Raw genomic sequence first — 24,020 nt, 5'->3', positions numbered from 1 at the left:
CTCCCCATATAATAAAGAAGTAATGCACTAAAAAATGAGACCTGTGCATTTTAAAATTAATAAAATTCAATTAAATAGAAAAGATTTTTTCTATGTGCTGAATTCTTTTGACCTATCAATGTCTTCAGTTCATCTTTTATGTGGTGTTGTCATAAATTGTTCCTTGCTAAAGTCAGAATAAATGCCAGCTGTTTACTGTCCAAACGGCTTTGTTTCTACAAAGAGGAATGAATGTTTTGAACAGTATCTGATATAATTGGCAAGTATGACACAGAGAATACAAATTTTTGAAATAGAACTACACTTCAAATCCTGAAAAAGGTCTTATATAGTTGTTCTAAATGTCTTTAAGTACAGCCACAGACTCAAAATCTTAATTTGTGAGCGTCTGGTAAGTTGGTCGGAGTCTGTTTCTGGTCTGTGTCTCTGTGTTTGCTTGAATATTGCTTGATTACTTCTTTATTGCCTTGTTTTCTCTGTCTTTTGAAGTAAAAGCCTGATACCTCTCTAGTACTTTAAAGTGTTTGAACATAAAGCAGTATGTAAAATTTCTGGGCATTTTATTAATTTCTTCTTTCATTTTTCTTACCTCTGTTATTGAAGCTCTTCTTCAGAGTAACTGATGACAGAGCAAAACACTCAGAGCTATATTTGGTGGGAATGATCTGTTACTATGGAAAACACTATTCAACCTTCTTCTTCCAAACTAAAATCCGCAAGTGGATGTACTTTGATGATGCTCATGTCAAAGAGGTGAGAAAAAATGTTTGGAAAATATAATCTGTTAGGAATTTGTTGGCTACCTGCATGTAGATCCATACTGTTTTCTTTAGATTTTGAGAATTTTTTTCTCTGGTTTTCCGTTCAGGATCCATAAACTTGTTGTTCCTTTTTTCTCAGCAAGGTGAAGTATTCTCCAAAAAAACACACCAGAAATCTCAGCAGCCCTATTCTTCGTTCTGTTCTGTTGGCTGCCAGTCTTGTTTTTATGCTGTTGTTTGAAAACCTGCCGTTTGCTTGCGCACGCAGCTGACACACATTCTTTCCCTTGCTGACAAGCAGTATAACTGTTTAGTGCCTGCTGTTGGACTCTTTGCTGTAGCATCTACGTGCCAGTCTGCCCTAGTGCTTGCTGCCAATGACACATTTTCTGCTCCTTCTGTTAGTGCTTTTTTTTTAACCTTTTCACCAAAGATGAGGCCCTTGACATCACAGATTCCAGTGCTGGGATGTTGACATGGTCTTATTGTAGCTCATTAGTTTGTCTGGCATATTCCACACCACTCTCCTTTTTCCCCTCTAGTCATGGAATCACAAAGATGAGAGAGGAAAATTTTCTTCTGTAGTCATGCCAAGCACAGTCTCAAAGGGAAAAAACTCTAATGCATTTGTTCAGTCACACTTCTCTGCAGGAAAACCTTGCCAGGGATAGGTACTGCAGTGCTTTACTAGAATACACATGTATGGAGCAAATTTGTTGAAAGAAATATTCAGTGTTTCAGGTGAAACCTGTATTAGTACATGGGGAAAATGTTTGAGATTACTGTAACTGTATGAAATACTGTCAATGCTTGCAGAGGTTCTGTAACAGCAGAAATATTCATACAGTGGAGTATTTAGCTTTGACTTGAATTTACTGTCCTGCTGTCTTTTATTGTTAGTTTGTTAACAAATTCTTTTTCTTTTCTTTCATGGAAAGTTAAAACTCAAAAGATGAAGATTTTTTATGAAAAAGAATTTGAAAGAGAAGGATTATTTTTGTAGTTGTATTTTTAGCAGGAATTGTAATTTGTTTAGACCTAAGATTTCTTGATTTGAGTTAGTTTGGTTCAAGAGCTTTCTTGGTGAGTCCAGGTCAATGCTGGCTATAGAAGGAGTTAAAGAATGTCAGTAGGCAATCAAACTCTGAAAGAATTACGAGGGAGAAAAAGAGAACTTATTACAGAAAAATTATGACACAAAACCTTTCTTGGTTTTTTTTTTCCTTTTTCGTTGTTGTCGTCAATTCAGATTGGTCCAAAATGGAAAGATGTTGTGACAAAGTGCATTAAGGGTCACTATCAGCCTTTGCTGCTGCTCTATGCAGATCCAAGAGGAACTCCAGTGTCAACACAAGACTTGCCCCCCCAGGTGGATTTGCAGCAATACAGCAGGACTTGCTATGACAGTGAAGACTCGGGTAAGCCGTCTGGACTATGTGCCTTGTATCTGTTTGCTGTAATGCTGTGTTTGAAAAGTGTCTCTTCTTTTGAGTGTTATTGTTAGCAGGGGTCCTTATTGCTTGCCAGAGATGGTCAGAAATTCTGAAGAGGATTTCCAGTGTTCCATCTTCAAACTTCTCTCTTGATCCAAGACTCCACTGCTTGCTTGAATAGTAATCTTTTCCAAAATAGTTTGGAGAAAGAAACTGGAGTGGGGGGCGGAAAGTGAAGGACCTGGTGTGGATGTAGAGAGGAACAATAACTGGTGACTTCAATGACTGAATTCATAAATTCATCAGCAGTTTTAGCAGGGAGAGACTAAGAACAGAGATGCAGGAACACAAAAAATTAAAGAAAGCTGCAGAATTAAACTCTTGAGGGAAGTTAAGGAAAAGAAATACTAAGGTAATGTCATAAGTGAGTCCTTTTCTAGGATGGTGTAGGGATGTTGGAAGGGGAAGAAATACCATTTTATTAAAAATAGAGAGCTGGAATCACTGTAGCTTATCTTCAGTATATAGTTTGGTTTGGTTTTTATTCAGGTAAAGCAGCTTAAGAAGTATGAACTGATTTGGGGAAACTGAAGGGGGAGGGATTGGCAAACACGTCCATAGGTCATGTTTACAACTTAATTTCTCTGTTTTGTGTCAAGAACGTTCCTCTGCTATAGATCTGTAGCTTCAGAGGTTAGAACTTGTTCTGCTCAAGATACCAATGGTAGTCTGAACAGGTTGGAAGTTTACTGAAGTTCTAGGTTTGGACATTTAGTCACACTTTTGGGGATTGAGGTCTCATTTAAAGAGGAATAAGTATATTGTGAGAAAGATACTCAATTGAAGTCTGGATAGGATAAAAATAAAACCTAGATCTATGTTTATATTGTAATGACTTTGCAAAATAAGACTGTGAACATTCAAAAACTGAATCAGAGAGTATCCTCAATTAGAGATGGATTTATAAATTGGCAAGAGCGGCAAGGTGCCACTAAAACAAGAAATACAACCTTCTTTCGAGGATTTTAGCCTATTTATACAGCTGGGTTATGGTTTTCCTGGCTAATTACTACCTTTATGCTTCCTGGTCAGTGAATCTGTAGAGAACATCTGCTGTCTTCATACTTGGTGTTGACAATCTAACAGTAATGAAATGAATCTCAAACACCTCTTAAAATAATGCAAATAGAAACACCAGTAAGATGACCTTCACTTCTCACTTGACAGTGTGCTTTGCAATTTACAAACTTGTCTTCCTGTTCTGAAAAAAACAACTAAGAAGTCTGGAGAAGAATCTTTAGTGCTTTGTATCAGTTGTGAGCACATCTGTACATTTGCCTTGCTCACTTCCAGGAAACACATATATAACCCTTCCGCTTGTTGTCTCTGCAGTATCTAATACTGTGTTTAAAATGACTTCAGCAAGCTGAATACAAAAAAATATATCTATGAAAAGGTGTTTTCTTCCAGATAAAATTCAGAAGGCTGTAGTGAGTAACCTGCTCTTTCATGTCAAACACACTTGATGAGTGCTCAAGGCTTATTCCTGCAGTCTGTGATGTTCAGCAGTGGTACCAAGTTTTTGAGAGAACTTGTGAGGTATTTGAGGTTGAAGTACCAGAGGAATTCTTAGCCTCTATATGTTCTGTAAAATTGAAGTGAATTATTTTCTAGCCTTGTTGATACCCAGACTTTCCTACTCTAATGTACCTTTTTCAGAATGGCCATTTTGTCTCTAAGTGTCACTACAGCTGCCTTTGGATTCTTCAGTGTTATCAGATGTCTGCAGCCCATAATTCTTAAAATTAAGATATTGCTTCTTCTTAAGTTGTTGATCATAATGTTCATGGCATCTGATAAATGCATCTAATCACCTCAAGATTTGATACTGCAGATTGTGGAGGAAAGATTGTCAGAAGGTGCTGGTACAAAATGTTGCAATGCTGAGTGCAAACAGCTCTGCTTAATGTTTTTCATTTCCTGTTGAATAAGGGCTTTGGTTTGCAAATTGTTTTCTAGTTCTCAGTTCCACAGCACTGATTTCTGTTGCCTACATTTGCCCTTCTTTCTGTAACTGTCATTCTGTTAACAGCTGTATTCTGTATTTCTTTAGAACAGCAACATTTTTGATGAGTAAGGAGGTGGAGGGGGGAAAGTTTCTGACTTCAGAAGTTCTAAAGCATCCTTAAGCAGGACATCTACTACAGGACTTGTTCTCACCAAAAATGTGGAGTGCTTTCAGGCTGTTTGCATTTAAAAATAAGAATTAGTTACTTCTTTTAATTTTTTCTACTTGAATTTCTCCACTGAGAAACAAGTATATTAAGCAGTGTATACATGACATACATAAAATAACCAGAAGTCTTCAAACTGTTCAGATGTTTTTACTTTTATGTACTGAAAGTGGTGGGAGAAGGTTGTGTTTTCCTCCTCTTTTAGCGAGTTCAGGAATTACTATACTGAAGTTAAATCACGGTGCTTCATTCTTTTCAGCAGGCAATCAATGCTGGCTTCTTAAGAAGCAGCAGCTTACTTTGCTTTAGATACTCCTATGTCAGTATAAAGTCTTTACCAGATAAGCTTTTGATTTATAACAGATGAAACATATTAATTATTATAACTTCTGATGTTCTTGTTATCCTTATTAATATTTTGTATTTGACTTGTGTTTGCACTTCCCCTGAAGCAGCGTTAGGATTAGGGTTTGGGTGTTTTCTAATGTTAATGGTAATGCATCATCGGCACCTGAGAGCCCAAGGCTGCCACCTTTTCTCTTGGCACAAAGCTCAGTCCCTCCTTGGCACCAGTGGGGCTGGGAAATTGCCATTTTTCAGCCAAGAATTGAAGGCGGACCAAGATCCCTCTTGGAAAAGGAATTGAAAGAGGAAAAGTGCCAGCCCACAAAGGGCTGGCCTAGTTCTCTCTATTCTGCCAGACCCCCTCCTCTCTCCACTCTCGACTCCTGGGTTAGGGTTACTCTTAGAGTTACGGTTAGGATTAGGGTTAGGGTTAGGGCTATGGGTATTTCACATTGTAATTGCGCTTGGCAGTGCTGAAAATTAACAAGCAATAATTTCAGTATGGTACTAATGTGTACTTTTAGTCCAATGGATGTAATTTAATTTTACACTAAAGGGATTTTATAAATTTGGAATTAACAAGAAGAAAGAAATAAAAGTTTGAAATTCCTGCTTGAAAAAGGGAGGACCTTCCCCATAAGCTGTGATGTCCTTGAGTCTGAGTTTGTATGTTTGGTATTGCATTTTTCTGTTAACTTCTTGTGTAGTTGCCTCTGTTTTTTAGCCTTTCTTGACTTTTATAATAGCTGAAAAATGTTGATATTTGTCATTGCTTCCTTCCCCAGGGAGAGAACCTTCCATCTCCAGTGATACCAGGACAGATTCCTCTACAGACAGCTATCCTTATAAACAGGCACACCACGAGTCTGTGGTCAGTCACTTCTCCTCTGACTCCCAGGGGACAGTCATCTACAATGTGGAGAATGATGCAGCTTCACAAAGCAGCAGGGACACAGGTAGCAGATGCCATTTCATCTGTGTGATCGTTGTCATTAGATGAGTGCAGTGGATTCCAGTGGGAAAAAATATATATATACAGCCTATAACAGAATAGCAAACAGTGTTTAGTGTCCTAAATGTTCTTGATTTGTAATGAACTGTTGGCATGTACAAAAAAAAAAGCATGATTTAAAGGTCTTGTTGGTTTTTGTAGACTTGTATCTATCTAGACAAGCATTTACAGATGTGGCTTTTTGTTACCCACAATACTATCTGCTCTCTGTTACTATCACTCTGTCAGTTGGAGTCTGTACAGTGCCATTGTAGGGTTTGGTAAGTGTGTGTCTGAGTCATTACTCGATTTCAGGAGTTGCAGCTGTCTGGGAAAGGTGCTTTCATCACCACAATCTCTCGTGGTTGGGCACTGAGGACTTTCTGTGTAAATGGGTGTTGGGAGTGTGTACTGCACCAGGGAGCAGCATAGTTTCCTGCCTGTGCCATGGAAGCAAGTTAAGTTAGAATAAGCAGTGAGAAGACAATCTGTGTATAAGTTTCTTTGGGCAGCCAAACAGTCTGCCTGACACTCTTTAGTTGAAAAGAGGTTAACTGGAAGTCTGAAGGCTTACATCTCCTCTGTTATTCATGGCCAGTGACCTTAGCCTGTTTCTGCATACAGTAGCTTCTAACACCACTTCTGAAAAGGTAGTGTATAAGTTAATGCCAGACTTCTAGCATCAGAAATAGGATCTGCTAAGTCTGTTTGAAGAGCTATTTTGTTGTGCCTTAAATAGATTTTCTAAGACAAGAGTTGAATCACCAGCCGTCAGTTGCACCAGTGTCAAAGCTGTTATTCCGCTTTGTCCTTTTAGTTGCAAAATTGTTGCTCTCTTGCATGCATAACTGGTTCATTTGAAACAGTATATGGAACATCAAAAGCTGAAAAAAATATTTCCAACTTGTTTTATTTCATATTCTTTGCAGTCCAAGTAACTGTAATACACAGGTTAAGAAAGCCCAACAGTGCTTTTAATGTTTTAGCAAGTACTTAGTGCTGCAGGTACCAGTGATAGTCTTAGGTAGGGTGTGAGAAAGAAGGGAAAATTGGAGCAGAGTTTGAGTGATGAGGAAACAAAATGTATGTTTATCTTCAAAGAAAAAAGGAGACAATACTGCAAATGCTTGTGGCTTATTAATTACATACTCTGCAAAAATGGCACAGTTTATTGGATTAGGTTCCTCCCTGCAAAACTTGCCGTGCAGAAGTCAGCACAGAAGGAGAGTAGGGGTGATGGTTGCAAACATGTAAGCATGAAGTTCAGCATGTAACCTTCTGTTCTGTCATTTTTAGTGACTTTGTCCTTTTCTTTTTCTTTCTTCTCCTATTGATTCTATCCTGTGTTATTCCCTTCAGCTTAGCCCATTTCTTCACCTAAATTCAATTGTCCTTATCTTCCCTGATTCAGCCTTAGCTATAGTCAGCCTGTCCCCTTAGCTAGCCACTTGTCTGGGCATTTCCCCTCTTTTTTACCTACCCAAAACCTTTCCAAAAAAATCAGTCTGCCAACTCATACAACTGCTCAGTCATCAAATGCTGATCCGTGGGGCTATAAAGAAGCCATCCACATTTGACCTGCCAGCTGAATCGTTCTGGGCAAGAGCAGGATTCTTCATTTAATGGCCATTTACCCACTACTCCAGCCTAGAAAATTATGGACCCTATACCACATCATCCTCCAGGGAAGGACCACCATTGGGTTGTATGACCTCAGGCTCCTGGGTGCTTCAGAATGGGGGCAGAAGAGTGGCTGCATTAGCCCTCTCTTTGCTCCTACCAACCTGTGCTGCTGAGAAAAATGTGCGTATTCTGGCTGCCCCATTCATGCAACTGAGATTTTGGGGAGGGAGTAGAGGGTATTTTGTCAGAGCCCGTTTGATTTCGTTTCTCTCTAACATACTCTTAGACATGCACACCACTCCTAGAAACAAAACCAGTCCTTTCATTTGAATATCACTGTTTGCTTATAAAGCCATCCCAACTCTGGAGGATGAGGTATTTGAGTGATACATTTAGTAAGAGACACCTTTTAAACGTGCCATTGGGCACTCAGAAATCCTGGCTTGTTATTTTAGTGGATCTTAAAATTGAGTGTAAAGTGTTAGCTAATATTCTTGGGAATTTATTTCCTATATTCATGCATTATGTTGGATTTAGTTTTTGTTTCAGAGTGTCCAAGTAAAGACAACAAAGCCCTGCAGACTTTGATTCTTGGCATCTCCTCCATGCTATTAAATATCTGATGACAATGGGACAAAATCTGCAATTTTGGAAAGGAGGATAAAATACTAATGCAAAGCTAGCAGCCTTTGTTCTACAAGGCTAAGCTGGGCTTTAAGTAGTCTGTGCAAATCCTAAGCTAGTCACTACTAGCACTAAATGTCATCAAATAGTTTCTGTTAAGGTACTTGAAGGATGGTAACCAAGCAATCCCTATCAGATTGAATTGTTTAACTAGAGAAGTTGTGCATGATGAAGTGAAATGTAAGCCTCTTCTGTCTTTAGGGGAGACACTACAGGGTGTAATGCTCTTCTTGCAGTCCCTAAAAGATGTATGTCAGTCCATGCTGTGAAGGTAAAAAAGAAAACTCCTCCAAAGCACAGACTCATGTTCAGTCACCTAAATGCTACACATCCTCTCTTCTCTGCCAACATCTCTTTTACTTCCTTAATTTCTTTTATATAATCTGCTTGTTTCTAAAGAATTTGGCCACAAAGTCACCCTTCAATTGGCAAATGAATAGGAAAACGAGCCTAGTGTGGCTTGCTTTTTGTTGTTTGGATTCCTTCCCAGTCATTTATTGTAGTATCTTTGTATTAATTGTAGTTGCAGTGATTTGTTGAAGGTATAATTTTATGTGTAAAATCTGGTTTAAATGTTGCTGACTTTTGTGTTAACCTCTAGAGAAGGGAGGAAGCTCAGGAGAGCCAGTTGTGTGTAGTCTGGGGGTTGTTATTCCACTGTTCAATAGTAGGGATTTTCCTTTCCTATGCAAGGGAAAATTTTGTGGTATAAAGGCTAGAGAAAAGTCTTTGTAGCTTATTCATAAATTCCCTTCTTATCCTGCATCTCTGCTTGGGACTCCTCACGTGAGTAAAGCCATGCGTGTGTTTGTGCTTGCAGGTTTAGGACTGTGAATGTGTGAGAACCATACAATTAAGAAAAGGCAATACAGAAAACTTGTGATGTCAAAACACTCTTGATTCACATTTGGTGTGAGGAAATGAGGAGTAAATTGTGTGCAAGAGAAAATATTGGCACTCAGGCACATAAGCTGTTGTGTGTTGGCTGATCCCTGTCCATGGTTTGTGTGTGTGCTCGTAGCTTGTGGCAGATGTGAATTAGCTGGCTTAGCCCTTGAGAGCCAAGTGAGACTTCCTCACTGTAGACTAGTGTAACTCAGATTACTTAGTATTTGCTACAGGCAAAGAGAGTGCAGATAGTTAGTGAAGAGCAGCTGATGATGTGCAGTAATTTATTATTAGATGGTAAGTTGTTCATGTGTTTGAGTCTTTATTCAGCACAGTAATGTCAAGTAAGCTGTCCTCAGAATTTTGATGTTCATGGTCATAGCAACTGACAGCAAGAAAGTGGTGTCCTTAGACTATTAGAAAACAAGGCAGAGTCGACCTTTTTCTCTGCCTGTGGATAAGTATTATTAACCAAAGTCCTTGGAGGGCTGTATTGCTCTTCTATGACCTTAAATATGGAACATACTCCCAAAGACAAAACGAAAAACTTAGGATACAAAAACTTATCCAAACTTGCTGGTTAGCATTGGAGTAATAGACTCCTGCTGCTCTTAGGACAGTCAACACCTGATCTGAAGGCTCTTGTCATCTCTACTGTGTTCTTCTGTCCGTCCAGGCCACCTGACTGACAGTGAGTGCAATCAGAGGCATGTTTCCAAAAAGGGCTCGCTGGGAGACCGCAAGAGGAGTTCTAGCAGGTCTCGGCGAAAAGATGAGGCTCAGTCATCAGGATACCATAGTGAAGGCAAGAGATGTTACATTATTTCAAGTATCAGTATCTCTTTTTGAGTGTTTTTAAGATCCTCAGTGTTTGCATGCATTTTGCTCATTTCCCGCCTTGTTTCTTCCATCTTTGTCTGTCTTTGCTTTTTGGTTGTGTTGTTCTGTTTTATTTGTTTGTTTGATTGGGTAATGTTGGTTTTTTTCATTATTTTGTTGTTTTGATTGCACTTCTCAAAACTCTGCATGCAGATGCTTCGAGTAGGGATGCCAGTTTAATTGAAGTTATTTTTGTGACTTATGCTGTCTCCATAAACTGCAGGAGAAACCTTGAAGGAGAAACAAGCCCCCAGAGCTGCCCCCAAACCATCCAGCAGCACCAGCAGGCTGAGGGAATTTAAAGAGACAGTGAGCAATATGATCCACAGCAGACCACAGCAGATTTCTCAAACCATCCAGAATTCTCCTCATGGAGGGAGTAGTGTGGATCAGGCAGAAACACGACCCTTGAAAAGCCTGTCTGCACACTCTCGAGACTGGGAAGTGGAGAGTACCAGCAGTGAGTCTAAATCCAGTTCGTCTAGCAGGTACCGGCCGACCTGGAGACCCAAAAGAGAGTCCCTGAATATAGACAGCATCTTCAGTAAAGACAAGAGGAAACATTGTGGCTACACTCAGCTTAGCCCCTTCTCTGAAGAAGCAGGTAAAAGTTTGAGAAGAAAGATTTATTTCAGAACATGTGGAAAGTGAAGCATTGAACATGGAATTTTTTAGGTCAGTGGTGAGTCATGTCTGTGAAGGCTGGTGTCTGTGGGTATTCATATTGCATGTGTGTTACTTCTGTTTGATTTCTGTGTGCTGCATTTCTTATGTAAGGAAATAATAAGGGAAGCATTGCCATCTACCCTGCTTAAATGGATGCAGGGCTATACTGCTAAGTGTCTGGAAGTTTATGCTTTGGAGTGGCCTTCAGTATTGGTCTGTTTTTTCCCTCTGGTTCATCATGGTATTTTTATATGATGGCTCAGAGCATGGCGCAAAAAGTGCCTTCTGTATCAGTGCAGAGTTGTGGAGAGGATAAGAGCCTGGGACTGTTTTACACCATAGAAGTTATGCAACCTGTACAGAGAGACTTTGTCCTCAGCTTTGCTGGTTTTGGAGCTTGAAAAGAATTGTGAAGCATAAAGGAGTATGTATAGGGAAGGAAGGGAAGCAAACAAGAATCAAGAGGAGAGACTGAAATCTGTAAGGAAAAATTAAAAAAACCAACCAAACAAACAAAAAAACCCCAAACAAATGTTTTCCTGTCCTCTATGAACTGATGTTATATAAGCCTCAACAAATCAAAAATGACAAAAAAACAGTGTAAAAATTAAATCATCTGAAGTAGATATGACAGAGTTCTGGAAGTACATTTGGGGATACTGGAAAATTACCTTGCACAAATAACAACTCTTATGGGGAGAAAGGGTTTTCTTTCCAGACTGGATTGTTACCTCAGGGGCAATATGGTGGGTTATACTAGAGGGGAAAGACTGAAAAATAAATTTGTTGAACAGATTATTGTTTAATATTGCTCAGAATGCTGTAAAAGTATTGGCATTTTTTCCGCTTAATATTGTGAGTTTTACACTAAATTTAGGGTGGTGCTTCTGGTTTAGCCATTATTGAGAAGCTAACATGTATGGAGGTTTTGCTGGTATTAAAGCTTGGACTATTGAGCTATATTGTTTTGTCTTGGCAGGTAAAGAACTTATTGAGAATGAGGTGAAGGAACACACTGTACCTGAAACAAGGTCAAGCCAGTCAAATGTCAGATACAAGCGTGGTGTGCTGGGCCGGGGCACCCAGCACCATATGGTGGATCAACATCCTCATCTGATACAGAGGATGGAGTCTGGCTACGAAAGCAGCGAGCGCAACAGCAACAGCCCAGTCAGTCTGGACATGCCTTTGTCTGAAAGCTCAAGCACCCACAGGTAAATTTCAACAAACTTCATTTGAATGGTTGAAGTCTTGATTTCTTTTTTGTAGCTACATAATGGTATAGGACAATTTGCAAATCGGTGCTCCTCAGTTGTAGTACAGCTTTACTGGGACAGGGGAGAAGTAGGGATACAGGAACCTTTGCTTGTCAGTATGTTGGTAGCTTACTGCTAGTGAGAAGGAAAAGAAATGGGGCTCAGTTGAGCAAGAAATGTTGACTAAAATTATGCATCTGAAATAATCTGTGGTTTAAAAACTCCATTAAAATATTGAACTCTGTGCTTGTCCTTTGAGTAGCTCATAGTCCTCTTTGCTTCAGTTAAACCATGGCATATAGAAGCCTTGTACAAAACGAGAAATCACATCTTGTAAAGAAATTGCTGGTTTCGGACATACTTGCAATATTTGTATGTAAAACCTGTGGCAATTTGAGACACACTTGCAATATCTGTATGTAAATTTTTTGGCAATTTCAAACACACTTGCAATATTTGTATGTAAAAATAAATAAGCAGCACATTGTGTTTCTCTCCTTGACTTAGGAAGCTTCAGGCAACCACAAACTGACACTATTTATGGCCAGAACAGTAGATTTGCAGCTGTAAGAATCTGTTGAGAACAGCTCTCAGACCACAGTTTTAATATGCGTTGCATACTCTTATTGAGAAGGATAGAATTATTGATCTCATTCTTGTTAACATCCTCTTTCCCTGTTTCTCCCTAGATTTTCTTATGGTAGTTTTCTTTTAAAATGAAATTAAAATGCAAGTATATGTTTATGTATGAATACAAAAATGGTAGATAAAATTTCTCTTGGAGAGATTAGTAAAATGATAAACTGTAATTACACTCTTCTTGGAGGGACGTTCATATGAAGCGAGCAGGTGGATTTGTTCCTGCCTGGCGGAACATCCCAAAGTCTCACAGTAGCAGCATCTTGGAAGTGGAGTCTGCTTCATCACTTGGGAGCTGGACAAACAGCCCACACACCATTGGGAATGGTAAGATGCACTTCAGTTGGGGTGGTTATGCAATGTAAATTGTATTGGAGTTGTTTTTACTTTCTGGATGTTTATCTTCACAGTGAAGTTATAAGGAAAGAAAAAAATCATTGAGGAACATAACACAGTTTTGCAAGATACAACTTACAAGATTTACCAAAGGGGACTGCAAAAAATTTTGTTGGAATATTCCTTTGATCATGTTGCTCTGGCATCTCTTTTGACTTAATTCATAAAATAAAGCTTTTTTCCCTATTCTTTCTTGTAACTCAGTATGCTGCCATCAGTGGAAAATACCCTCCCAAGCATAACTCTTGATAACTTAGCAGAGTCCTGAAAAGAAGCTTGTAGTTCTATATGGATTTCAAAACTCTCAGAAATGTGAATGTTTATTTACGAGATGTTTGGGCTAAGGCTGAATTTTCCTGCAGATATACATTCTGCTTATGTATCATCCTGAGCAAATATTTTATTCCAGAGAACATCTGGGAAGGGAAAGGAAGGAGCGGAGACACTTTTTGATTACCAATAGTAGTTGAACTGAGAGTGATAACTGATGGATTTCTGCTGTGTAGGATATTGATACGCATTCTTTTCCTCACACTTTCATCTGCTTTATGCAACTAGATGAAAAACATCTCACTTGGAATCAATTTTACTTTCAAATAGTAGTGGTCTGGCTAATTTGACATAGCATTATTTCCAAATTATAAACACAGTAAGAAGCCTCAAGATTTCATCATCACTTTAGGATTATCTCTTCCAGTGATTCTTTCTGTTCCGTGTGCTGTTTTCTTGGGTCAGGGAATCCAGGCTGTGCTGCAGGGGAGCTTGAAGCATTACTGTTTTGGGTGGAGTTTTAAAAGAAAAAATTAACAAAGCAAAATTTACAATCTGCAATTCTGTGGTCTTTGCTTTGTCAGACCATTATATTCTAATGCTAATTTTATTCTCCATTAATACTTTGTCTTAAGGGATACTCTTGAGAGATTTAACCATCAAAAAAGTTGTGTTGTTTTTTTTTTTTATTTTGCAGGTGCAGAGGTATTTGTTCCTTTAAAGAGTGAACTGGATGAATTGCAAGAGGAGGTGGCAAGGAGAGCTCATGAGCAAGAACTACGCAGAAAAAGAGAAAAGGAAAGGGAGGCAGCAATGGGCTTTAATCCCCGTCCCAGCAGGTTCATGGATCTAGATGAACTGCAGAATCAGGGTAACTTTTGAATGGAGTATATTTTGCAAGATGGTAGTGCTGACGCTTTTTGAACCTTTGAATGTAATTTCCTCTTGTAACTGTGTGTCTCTCCACTTCCACCCTGTTACCATTTTGTTCCGTCAGTTAGTGAAATACGATCCACTTCACACCTGTAGGATGTGAAAAAACTGTTTGGTATTTTGAACACATTTCTTCTTAAATAAGAAAACAAAGTTAATGCAGCAGTATTTTTAATATATTTGCATCTTTCCATTTTTACAGCAACACGTACTGTTAACAGTATTGATATCTAGATTTAGCTAAAAGGTTTTAACCAACATCTTGGAATGAGCAGGCTGTTTGTACCTTTCAGGCACCTCAGCTCCACCCACAGCATAGCTTGTTTATATAAACCATTGTTTTGTTTCTGATTGATTTTAATAGCTTTACACCCCTAAGCAATTCTGCTTGTTCCATCCCTTGTGCTTTCTGGTCTTTCTCCCTGCCCAACTGTGCAGCCACAGCACAGAGATGGGAACAAGTAATCTGGCAGTTTTAATCTGGGTCTAATTGAAAATCTAACTGGGTTTTGGTTACATATCTCTTCTAAAGAAAAAGAATTGAAAAACATTAAAAGCCAAATGCTAAATTTAGTTGTCTTTTCATGACTCGTCATCTTTCTGGCAGGAGATGGCAGCAGAAGAGGTTTAATTTGAAGGATGGAGCTGCACGAGAGGGAGCATGACAGGATTCACATGTAGTACCTTTATTTTAGCTCTGAATCTCCATCAGCCAGTAAGATAAGTCAGAGAAAAGGGTGGGATAAAGTGCACTGACCCAGTCAAGAGTGAGCCCTGAATCTTGCTGGAGCACTTGAGTGGGGGTCTTTGATGGGTCAGCAGAGCCAAGAAAGGTGTAGTGAACACCTGGGCTCTAGTCCAACAAGTGCATGGTCAGGGCAGTCGCACTGTGGCCTCCTGTGTTGCCAGGCCTGCTGGCAGCCCCGTGCTGCTTGGCTCCAGCCTGATGTAGGTAAGAGCTGATGTGCTGGTTTGCTACTGCAATGGCAGAGAGCAAGGAGAGGGGCAGCCCACAGCAGTGCCAGCTCTGGACACAGTTCTGAGCGTGCTCTGCAGCCTTACAGCCATGCCAACTGCTCAGCATCCAGCGTGGCACTGTGCCAATGGCAGCTGAAAAGTGTGATCCTTATGAATGTCTGACTGTGGAAATGTTTTCATAATTTTTGCTGACCATCAGGGGTTTTTTTACAGTCCTACTATGCCCTGCTTCTAGCCAGTGGAAAAATTCTCATGTACCAGGGCAGATGATTACATTTTTAAATTAATATAGTGTTTGCTTTTGTAATATAAATGCTAATGATGTAAAAATTGAAAAGTGAGCCTCTGTTGCTGAGTACAGGAAGTTGTCTTCTCTGCTTCTCCTGCCCAAAAGAAAATAGCATGTTCTCCAATACATTATCCCTCTTTGATCTCTTGTATTAATTGGTAGAAGCAAAATTGCTTACCTTTTTTTTTGTTAAAAAGAAAGAAAGCCAGACTAGTGCTTAATCAAAAAGAATTCAATAGAATGTTTGAGGAGTTTAGAAGCATTGACATGAGATCTGGGAAAGTCTCTGTTTATTCCTTTTAAGTCTTTCCCCACCCCAGTCAGAGATAGAATGTTTAACAGACTGCTTGAATGCCTTGAAGGCTTGCTTGTATGCAGAACACTTGTGACTCATTTTCCCCTCAAGTAAACTGCTAAATTCATGCAAAGAAAGCTAACTTTAGTGTTCTGGCCCTGATTACAAGCCTCAGTTGCCTTGATTTTAAAACTGAATGTGTTGCTTGATTAACTTACTGCTCTAACGACTCTCGCTTCTCTCTCCAGCACTAGCCTTTCATGTGAGTCCTTTGGGGTTGTGGTATAAGAGTTTGTATTTACATCTGTGCACAAGGGCATTGGGGAGTAGGTCAAGCCACAGCATGTGCTGTGCAAGTTGAGAGGACATAATAACTCACATAATGCCTAATAGGTGACACCAGGTAGTGGGGCATTTCTTCCTCTTGGAACTGGATGTTCTGATGCCAGGACACAGTTTTTGTGTCCAAGGATGATTTATCCTTCTCTTCTTCAACACTGTTTTCTAATTTGTTGCAAAAAGAGTTCTTGACAGTTGTCCCTTCCTTCTGACGCCTGTGTTTTTCAAGCTGCAAGACTGCTGAGTTTTTGTATTCTCTATGTCTCAGCAGTTGAGTGTAGGCACTGAACATGCTTCTAGAAGCGTTTACTGCAGCATTTGCACTCATATGCAAGTCTGAGTTTTCATCCCCAGACATGTCAGTTGTTTCAGTTTGTTTCCATTTTGTATGGAAGTAATTGGATATATGAAGATGATACAGATGGGTTTTGTCAGGAAAGTTAACATACAGAGAAAAAGCCCTGACCTGCTGTATTTTTTTTACTGGTATGTTTTGGTTTAGATTTCATTCTAAATTTAGATTAATTCCTACTTGACAGAAGTCATTTGAACTGACTCTTGATATGTCTATACCATATTTTATACTGCTTTAAAGTGTTGAAGATTGTAGAAGAAGCCAGTACAACTTTCTCAACTAAAGAAAATTTGAGGGGAAAAAACCAGTTTCTCACTTAATCTGTGGATGTCAACCATATCAGGGTGCTCAAGATGTACTTCTGCTTAGGGAAGGTTAGATGGTGCAGTCTGGGATGTGTGCAGCCTCTGCGAGACTCCATGTGTGGACAAATTTGATGATCACAAATGGGATGAGGATAAGTGAGGGTTCTGCAGTGAATGAAACCAAAATGAAGGGTGCTGCCCGTTACAGGAAGGAGTGATGGCTTTGAGAAGTCGATGCAGGAGGCAGACTCAATCTTTGAAGAGTCACTGAATCAGGAGCAGAAGGGGGATTGTGCTGCAGCTTTGGCTCTCTGTAACGAAGCTATATGTAAGTAACTTTAACCGCCTGAGCTATCGCGCTGTTGACAGTTTACTAATACCATAGAATAGAGTCTGAAACATTGAATCCATTAAATGGTCAGGTAGTAATATGGGGATCCAGATGGTCTTTGGGAATGTGCAGGTAGACAGAATTTTTCATTTTTATAAGCATTCCCATTTGGGGGTTTTAGTCCTATTTCTCTTCATCTCTGTTTTTTCATGTTTGCATTCATTTTGTTGTTCTCTCCAGTGCTAAGGTAATAACAGCACTGGGGTGCTGATATGCCCTTTTTGGTGCTAAATTCTATGTTTCAGCAAACACCTAGTAGGTAACTCCTCTTGCCACTCAGTCCTCACAATTTTTCCCTGTTGTCAGGCCAAATTACAAAGGCTCCACTTTATCTCATGGAGGGTGTAGCATAGGAAGCAAATAGTAGCCTGAACTTGAGTCCTCTGGATTAGCAGAAATTAACTATGCTGTACTTGAACTTTCTTGAAGAAAAAAGCAATAGGACATTGAAGTGCTTAAATGCTGTGACCTTTGAGAATGTGTGCCATGTGATTTAATTTTATTTTTGGTGTTTTTCCATTATGACTGGCTGGCTGTCTCACCTTATGCTCCCCCCTGTCTGTATAGAATGGCTGCAGACAGGGTGGGTAGCTCCTGTGCATTTGCATTTAGAAACTGGCTTTTATGGACTGCAGAATAAAGAGTGCAGTGTACAGCTGCTGTGATAGCTCTACTAGCTTCTATTCTAACAAGGTATATGCTGAATCTCAAATTCCAGCTGGGTATTCCTGCACATAAAAGGAGTCCCAGGTATGGACGATATGGGAGAAGAATAGATGACAGAATAAAGCATCAACATGGCAGGGTTGAAAAGAAAGAGCCTGTGAGAAGGGAATGAGAAATTGAGTAAAACAAGGATTTTTTCTTTTAAATTTTATTTCGTTTTAGTTTCACTTAATGTGTTTGTACACCTGGCTAAGCTGAATGTGCATTAATGGAAACAATAGCATCTTTGTGAATTCTTTTGTGGCAGTATTTGCATGATCCATGTTTTATGTTCCTGCTGCATATTTTTTCCTTTTTTTTCTTTTTCAATTTTATTCCTTTTTTCTGTTTGTTTTCTGCTATGTTTTCTTTTGCATTTTAGCTAAACTAAGACTTGCCATGCATGATGCCAGCGCTAGCACTCACAGCAGAGCCCTAGTCGATAAGAAGCTGCAAATCAGTATCCGAAAAGCGCGGAGCCTCCAGGATCGCATGCAGCACCAACAGCCATCGCAGCCGCTGCCGCCGCCAACCTGCCACCCCCCGCAGGGCGGCACCGGGGCCCAGGCCACAAGGTAGTCCAAGCACATCACCTGGACCCAGATCTGAGCTGCATCTATGAGCAGTGCAGTCTGGAAAGCAATAGCAAATTATGTGTGCTTCCCTGGATAGTCCAAGTCCTGCTGTGTTACACCCTGTTCTTTTCTTCTCTAGGTTAAATCCTATTATAAGACAGTCAACTACCCGATTTTCCCCCTCACCACCCTCTTTCTCCCAATCTTTATAGAATAGTTCAATGTGCATGTATTCAAAACATGATCTGTGACAGAGAACTGAAGCAGTCAGTGCCTGACAGCATTGATGTCTGAGGCACCAAGGGAAAAAGTACTGTAGGCAATAACCTGACTCAAAAAGTGGGGATGTGTTAGGATGAAATGTGACTGTTTACAATCAGGAGCAGTTTCGTGCCTCAGTAGTAAAGACTGTACCACAGTAAACACCTTGCTATACTTGCTTTTATGTTGGGAACAGCAACCAGTGTGTTTAGTGCTCTCTAGTTTGAAAACTGTCAAATACATGGATCATTTCTTTCTAGTCCACTTCTCTAGTGGTGCACTGGTACAACCTTTGGATCCAGATCCTGATCCTGCCACCTTGAGTATTCTATCATTCTTCATATTCTTTCCGTGCTTCCCAGCATCCTGTAGCCCAGCTTGCCAGTCTTCCTCAGTGCCTCTTCATGATTCTTTCTTCCATACTAACTTTAACTGTAGCATAATTAACTCTCTGCTGTAGCTGATCCTTTCTTCCTACCCTCTTTAGCATGCAGCTTAATCCTTCTTTCTTCCCATGCCATTCCCTCCTAGTAGAACATCCCTATCCAATTTCTAGGCTATTTCTTGAAGTGTTACTTTTCTTCCCTCTCCCCTTTCTTCCATGTTGTATTATCAGAAGCTTAGATGAAATGTCAGATGAGAATCCTTTTTCTGTTCCTTTTTATAAAATGCTGTGTACAGCTATGTACAAAACCAGTTACTTTGCATACCTCCCAGGCTATAGTTCATAATGTTCTTTTCTTTTCCTGCAGTACCTGAATTACTCGTAATGAAGGCTGGTCTTTTTGTCAATCAGGGGTCCATTATATCCTCTTTTACAGGAGAAATGCAGAGCCCAGATTTTCCATTTTGCACATTTTGAGAAAATGAAAGAAAAGAACTTTCTGAACTAATTTTGCTAACACTAAACTTGCTTACTGCTCTGTGAAAAGAGCATTACTTTTGCAAAAAGTTGTATCCAACCAAGTGTTAATATTGCAAAAGCCCTGTTCATAGCCGGAGTTCTCTGGCTTTGATATAAATAGCATTGCAGACAGTGGGAAGTTTGCAATTACAGCAAGGTTGTTCTGCTACAGACATCAACTAGGTTGTTGTGGTAACTTTCATTCTGTGCGTCTTGGGGAGGAAACAAGTCAATGATCTTACAAGTGCCTTAAGTTTGCTGTTGGAGCTGTTTGTAGCCTGTCACTTTCTCACAGGCACATGGACTTGGTACGGTTTTTTCTATCTGTATATTAAAATCCTAACTAAATGCAGAAAAGTGCCAAGGACATCTATGACCTAAAGATATAATTGACTTGCATTGGTGCATAAAAGAATGAAATTTTTTTCTAGAATTATGCTAAGCATACAAATTATTGCAAAATAATAGTTATATATTTAGCTTGAACTCTATTTAATGTTCTGGATAAACATTGCAAAAATGAGAATATAAAGATGATGCGAGAGAGAAATTTCAACCTGTTCCTTCCATTTGACAAGTCATTCTTCACGAAGTTGCCTGGAGAGAGGGAGACCTTACAGAAATACTGTCAGTTTGTGTTCAGATCACAGATCTGTCCAAAGTATTTTAAAAAATATCTAAGATATTACTGTTGAAAACAGTTGTTTTATTTTATATTAATGCTGTTTTTGCTATTCTTACAGTTATCTCTACCCACATGCTCATATTCCTGATTGAAGTGCCTAGGGTGCTGTACAAGAATACTTTATATAGAGCCTAACTGTAGCAAAGTACTCTTAAAAATACAAAATGGATCATATTTTTGTAGATGGTTGTATAGTTATATCAATTAGAGTAGGAAATCAAAGTTAAAAGCAAAGGACTAACAGGTATATAGCTACTGAATTACTGCAAAGTCTTCATCAGAATACAGCGAGCAAAGCAAAGTGTGTTGAGGTCTGTGTCACCTATTGCACGTTCTGTACCCTTGGAATAAGTGTAAGCAATGACTACTGCTAATCATTTACTCTTCTGTGTGTTTTAGTGAACAGACTGGCCCGCTCCAAGTACTGCTGAGCCAGGAGGTACCACTGGAACCCAACAAAGAAGTGGAATTTGGGTCCAGTTCTTTCTTCCACCCACCTGCTTCCTGCCATGAATTGCACTCATCATTATATCCAGAGTCTTCCTCCTTGCCCCCTTCTGAAAGCAATCCATCCAACAGGATCTCTTCAAACTTCCAGTCTGCTTCTGCTGATTTTCATGACCAAGTTCCCTCTTTTCCTTATAGGCAAGGGTTGGCAGAGAGGTCTGCAAGAACTGAGAATGATGCCCACAATATTGGGGGGTTTGCTGACACCACAGCCACAGGGCCAAAAGACTATAGGGAATGCTGCAGTAGCAGCAAGTTAGAAGAGGTTCATAACATAACACCTATTCTCTCACCTCAGTACAAGTCCAAGGCTAATACAGTAAACTCTGGGTCTTTGCCTGCACTGTTTCCCTGTCCACATCCCCCACAAGCAGCATCTCCTGAAAAGGACAGCCAGTACAGTCCTTATTCCAAACTTGCAAGCTCTCCAGTGCGGCCCAGCATTGATCATTTAGGGGCCTATCATGCAACTTCATCCCCTGCACAGCAGTGCTCCTCGGATCCTTTGCAGGAAACAAATAAGTACTCCAGAGCAAACAGCCATGAGATTTTATTACCCTCACAGGGTGAATATGGCACAACAGAAGGTTGCAAATCTGAGGCCTTTAATACAAAGGGACATGTTCGCTCCTTGGCAGAGCAGTTTCAGAAAATGCATGCAGTCTCCCAGAGAAAAGGTACTCATGAAAAAGGCTGGATTGCTGCAGTGTGTCAGGATGAGAAGTCTCCAAAGTTAACACAAAAATCTTTCATCAACCCTTCATCCTCTGGTTACAGACAACTAATCCATCAAAACCAAGAAAACAAAAAACAGTCTTCTGAAAAATTACACTCAACTGTGGATATTAGGGATGGGGTGGTTTCTTTGAAGGGTTTTAGTGCCCAACATGTTGCTTCTAAGAGTATTTGTTCTCACAGTGAAGAGCTGTGTAGAAAAGGTGGACAGACTATAGCAGACCCTGCACCCTACGTGGAAAGGCACTGTCATGATGGAGGAATGAAAGAGGTGGATGATGGAGCTACTGGTAGCATGGTTGCCTCTATGCCTGTGGACCGCTGGGTGAATGATGTTACTAGATATTACAGTTCTCAGAAGGCTAATAAGAATACTGAATGGCTTCCTGTACCTGGGAGGAGTTCACTCCTTTCTGATCAGAGAGCAGTTGGAGATGACTTGAGCAGGATCCCAATACATCTGCATCCACAGTGGAATCAAGACACAGAACAGGAACTCTCAGAACTGGAATCCCTCTATCAGACTAGTCTGCAGGCATCTCAGGCCACTAGGTCTTTCTTGGGAAGACAGGACAGTGCTAGGTATCCATTTGATCAATCAGGTAAGAATAATGCAGCTGTTTTTCTTGGTTGACCTGCCTATGTACCCCAATATAGGTGAAGATGTTTTTCCAGTCGATGGAGTTAAATGGGCATTAATTTGTGCACAGATGCAGAAAAATTCAGGTTGTAGACTCTGCAAACATTCCAGCTAACTATAGAAAGCAGTGTGATAGCGCTGCCTGGGGAGGCTGCAGAGTAGCTGTTGGTCTTGGCAAATGGAGAGCAACATCTGTTAAGAGTAACATAGAAATAATTGATCCTGTAGGGAGCTAGCTCCTTATGTCAGGCTGCTGAATTTTGCTGGTTGAAAGTCCTACATCACCTCTGGAATTTATTAAACTGTTTCTATGTCTCTACATATGTGAATTTTAACTGATTGTATTGGATTTGAGAATTTAGTCTGTACCTGGTTCAGGGGGAACAACTTTTAGAAACATTTCAGATATATGAGAGTTGAACCTATGTTTTGCTAAGGACTACCTGCTTTAAGTTCTGGAAGATTACTTGTGAAAGCAGCACTGCAAAGACATGACCTGCACTAAGATCCATGAGACCCTATGGATTAGTTGGTGCCGAAAGAAAATGAACAGATTCTGTTGGTGAGGACATCCAGCTGTTGTTAGACATTCAATTAGAGTCTGAGGACAGCAGTCTGGTTCCACTTAAGCTGATCTAATCTGCCTGAGATAGTGCAACCTTGTTTTTTCACTGTTTAGCACAAGTGAAGCAAATTCTTTATAATCTGTGTCATAGCATTAAAAATATGAATTTTCCGGTTAAATACAAAGACTGAAATTGGATGGGGGTGTACCAAAGTGATACAGATTTAGCTATAGATGTATCATATATATTGCAGTGCATACACAAGACAGGTTTTTGCCCTGCACCCATGGAGGTGGAGCCTCTCTCATTCCTGTCAATGTCAGACCTGGCAGTGACCAGAGTGAGTACTGCAATAAACTCTTGGACAGGTTTTTGTTCAATAGGTCGAGTTTTCTCTGGAACTCTCTTGTCTTGCAGTCCACTCAAAGACCATTTGAGACATGAAAATGTGGCCATTTCCCATTTGTTGTCCTTTTGGTTTTCTTTCAGGGTTAGGCAGGATCTGACCTCACAGCTTTGCAAGTGCCTCTCTTGCATGGGCTTGAATCAGAAGGTCTTACATGTTCCTACTAGTTGACTGATTGTGCAAGTTCTTTCTGGAAATCTACCAGGATAAAGCCCAGTTGCTTTAGTGCTACCTGCAGCCTCAGAGTCCTGTCATCAAATGCCCCATTTCTTATGCTGACTTTTCTTGCCTATTTTCCTGCATACATGAGGGATGAGAATATGGATATTTTTCTGAAGTGAAGTGTGTGTTTGAGATCTTTACTTCTGGTTTGCTGTGACATTCAGTTGTTTCTTCCTGAGTTCTGAAAATTCTGTATAAAACCAAAGAGATTGAACCAATGCATCTACTGTGATCAACTGGAAGAAAATCACCTGAATTATGTCAATGACAGCTCTTTCTTGCTTTTACTTGGATTTACTTGGATTACTATTCATTGGCAAATGCTGTTGAAGTTTTCTGGTTTTGTCAGACCTTTACATTCAGAAACATGATGAAAATGCCTCTATTTCATTAGTGGAGCTTTGCAGGAGAGTTAAAGCCAAGACCTGCTCCTCCAAAGGCACCACCTCAGTGCAGAAAAGGTGCCATTACCAGCCCATCACCTTTCTTCCTTTATAAAGAGATTCCCTGTGACAGTCTTTATTAGGCCTTCCATCTGCCTATTTCATGAGTAATTTTAGGATTGTAACTGGTTGATGGGAATTGCTCTGAAGTGAAATAATTGTAGCAATCCTAGTTAAAAGTAACTTTTAACTATTTAATGAGCATAACAAATGGCTGAGAAACTGTAGCATTGTGTAGGAACAAGCAAGAGACTCTGTGAGGAACCTAAAGCTGACTTGTTTATCCTGCGGAACTTTAGGTAACTTCTTTCTGGTAGCTGATTTTCTGTCTCTTTAGGCCCCCTAAACAATCTCATCTCTGTATCAAACAAGTGGTGGTGTGAAGTAAAATCATTTAACTCTTAAATAGTTCAATTAGCTG

At 39.9% G+C, this 24,020-nt stretch overlaps 1 protein-coding gene across 13 annotated transcripts in view; it reads left to right on the top strand.

Moving 5' to 3' along the window:
* Positions 1–24,020, top strand: part of USP54 (ubiquitin specific peptidase 54) — a 92,369-nt gene that overhangs the window by 63,001 nt on the left and 5,348 nt on the right. For 12 of the 13 annotated variants that reach the window (XM_071564042.1, XM_071564044.1, XM_071564036.1 and 9 more), the window contains 11 exons: positions 604–753; positions 2,011–2,179; positions 5,559–5,729; positions 9,636–9,764; positions 10,062–10,442; positions 11,484–11,718; positions 12,587–12,726; positions 13,763–13,936; positions 16,768–16,887; positions 18,038–18,230; positions 20,480–21,924. In XM_071564042.1, coding sequence (XP_071420143.1) covers positions 604–753; positions 2,011–2,179; positions 5,559–5,729; positions 9,636–9,764; positions 10,062–10,442; positions 11,484–11,718; positions 12,587–12,726; positions 13,763–13,936; positions 16,768–16,887; positions 18,038–18,230; positions 20,480–21,924 — 3,307 coding nt within the window. The remainder of the gene's footprint in view (positions 1–603; positions 754–2,010; positions 2,180–5,558; positions 5,730–9,635; positions 9,765–10,061; positions 10,443–11,483; positions 11,719–12,586; positions 12,727–13,762; positions 13,937–16,767; positions 16,888–18,037; positions 18,231–20,479; positions 21,925–24,020) is intronic. The other variant, XM_071564047.1, reaches the window with a different exon arrangement.

The sequence above is a fragment of the Pithys albifrons genome, chromosome 9 (genome assembly GCF_047495875.1).
Source record: "Pithys albifrons albifrons isolate INPA30051 chromosome 9, PitAlb_v1, whole genome shotgun sequence".
Classification (NCBI taxonomy): Eukaryota; Metazoa; Chordata; class Aves; order Passeriformes; family Thamnophilidae; genus Pithys; species Pithys albifrons.
Note: the sequence above shows the minus strand (reverse complement) of the source record. Positions and strands in the feature narration are given on the sequence as shown.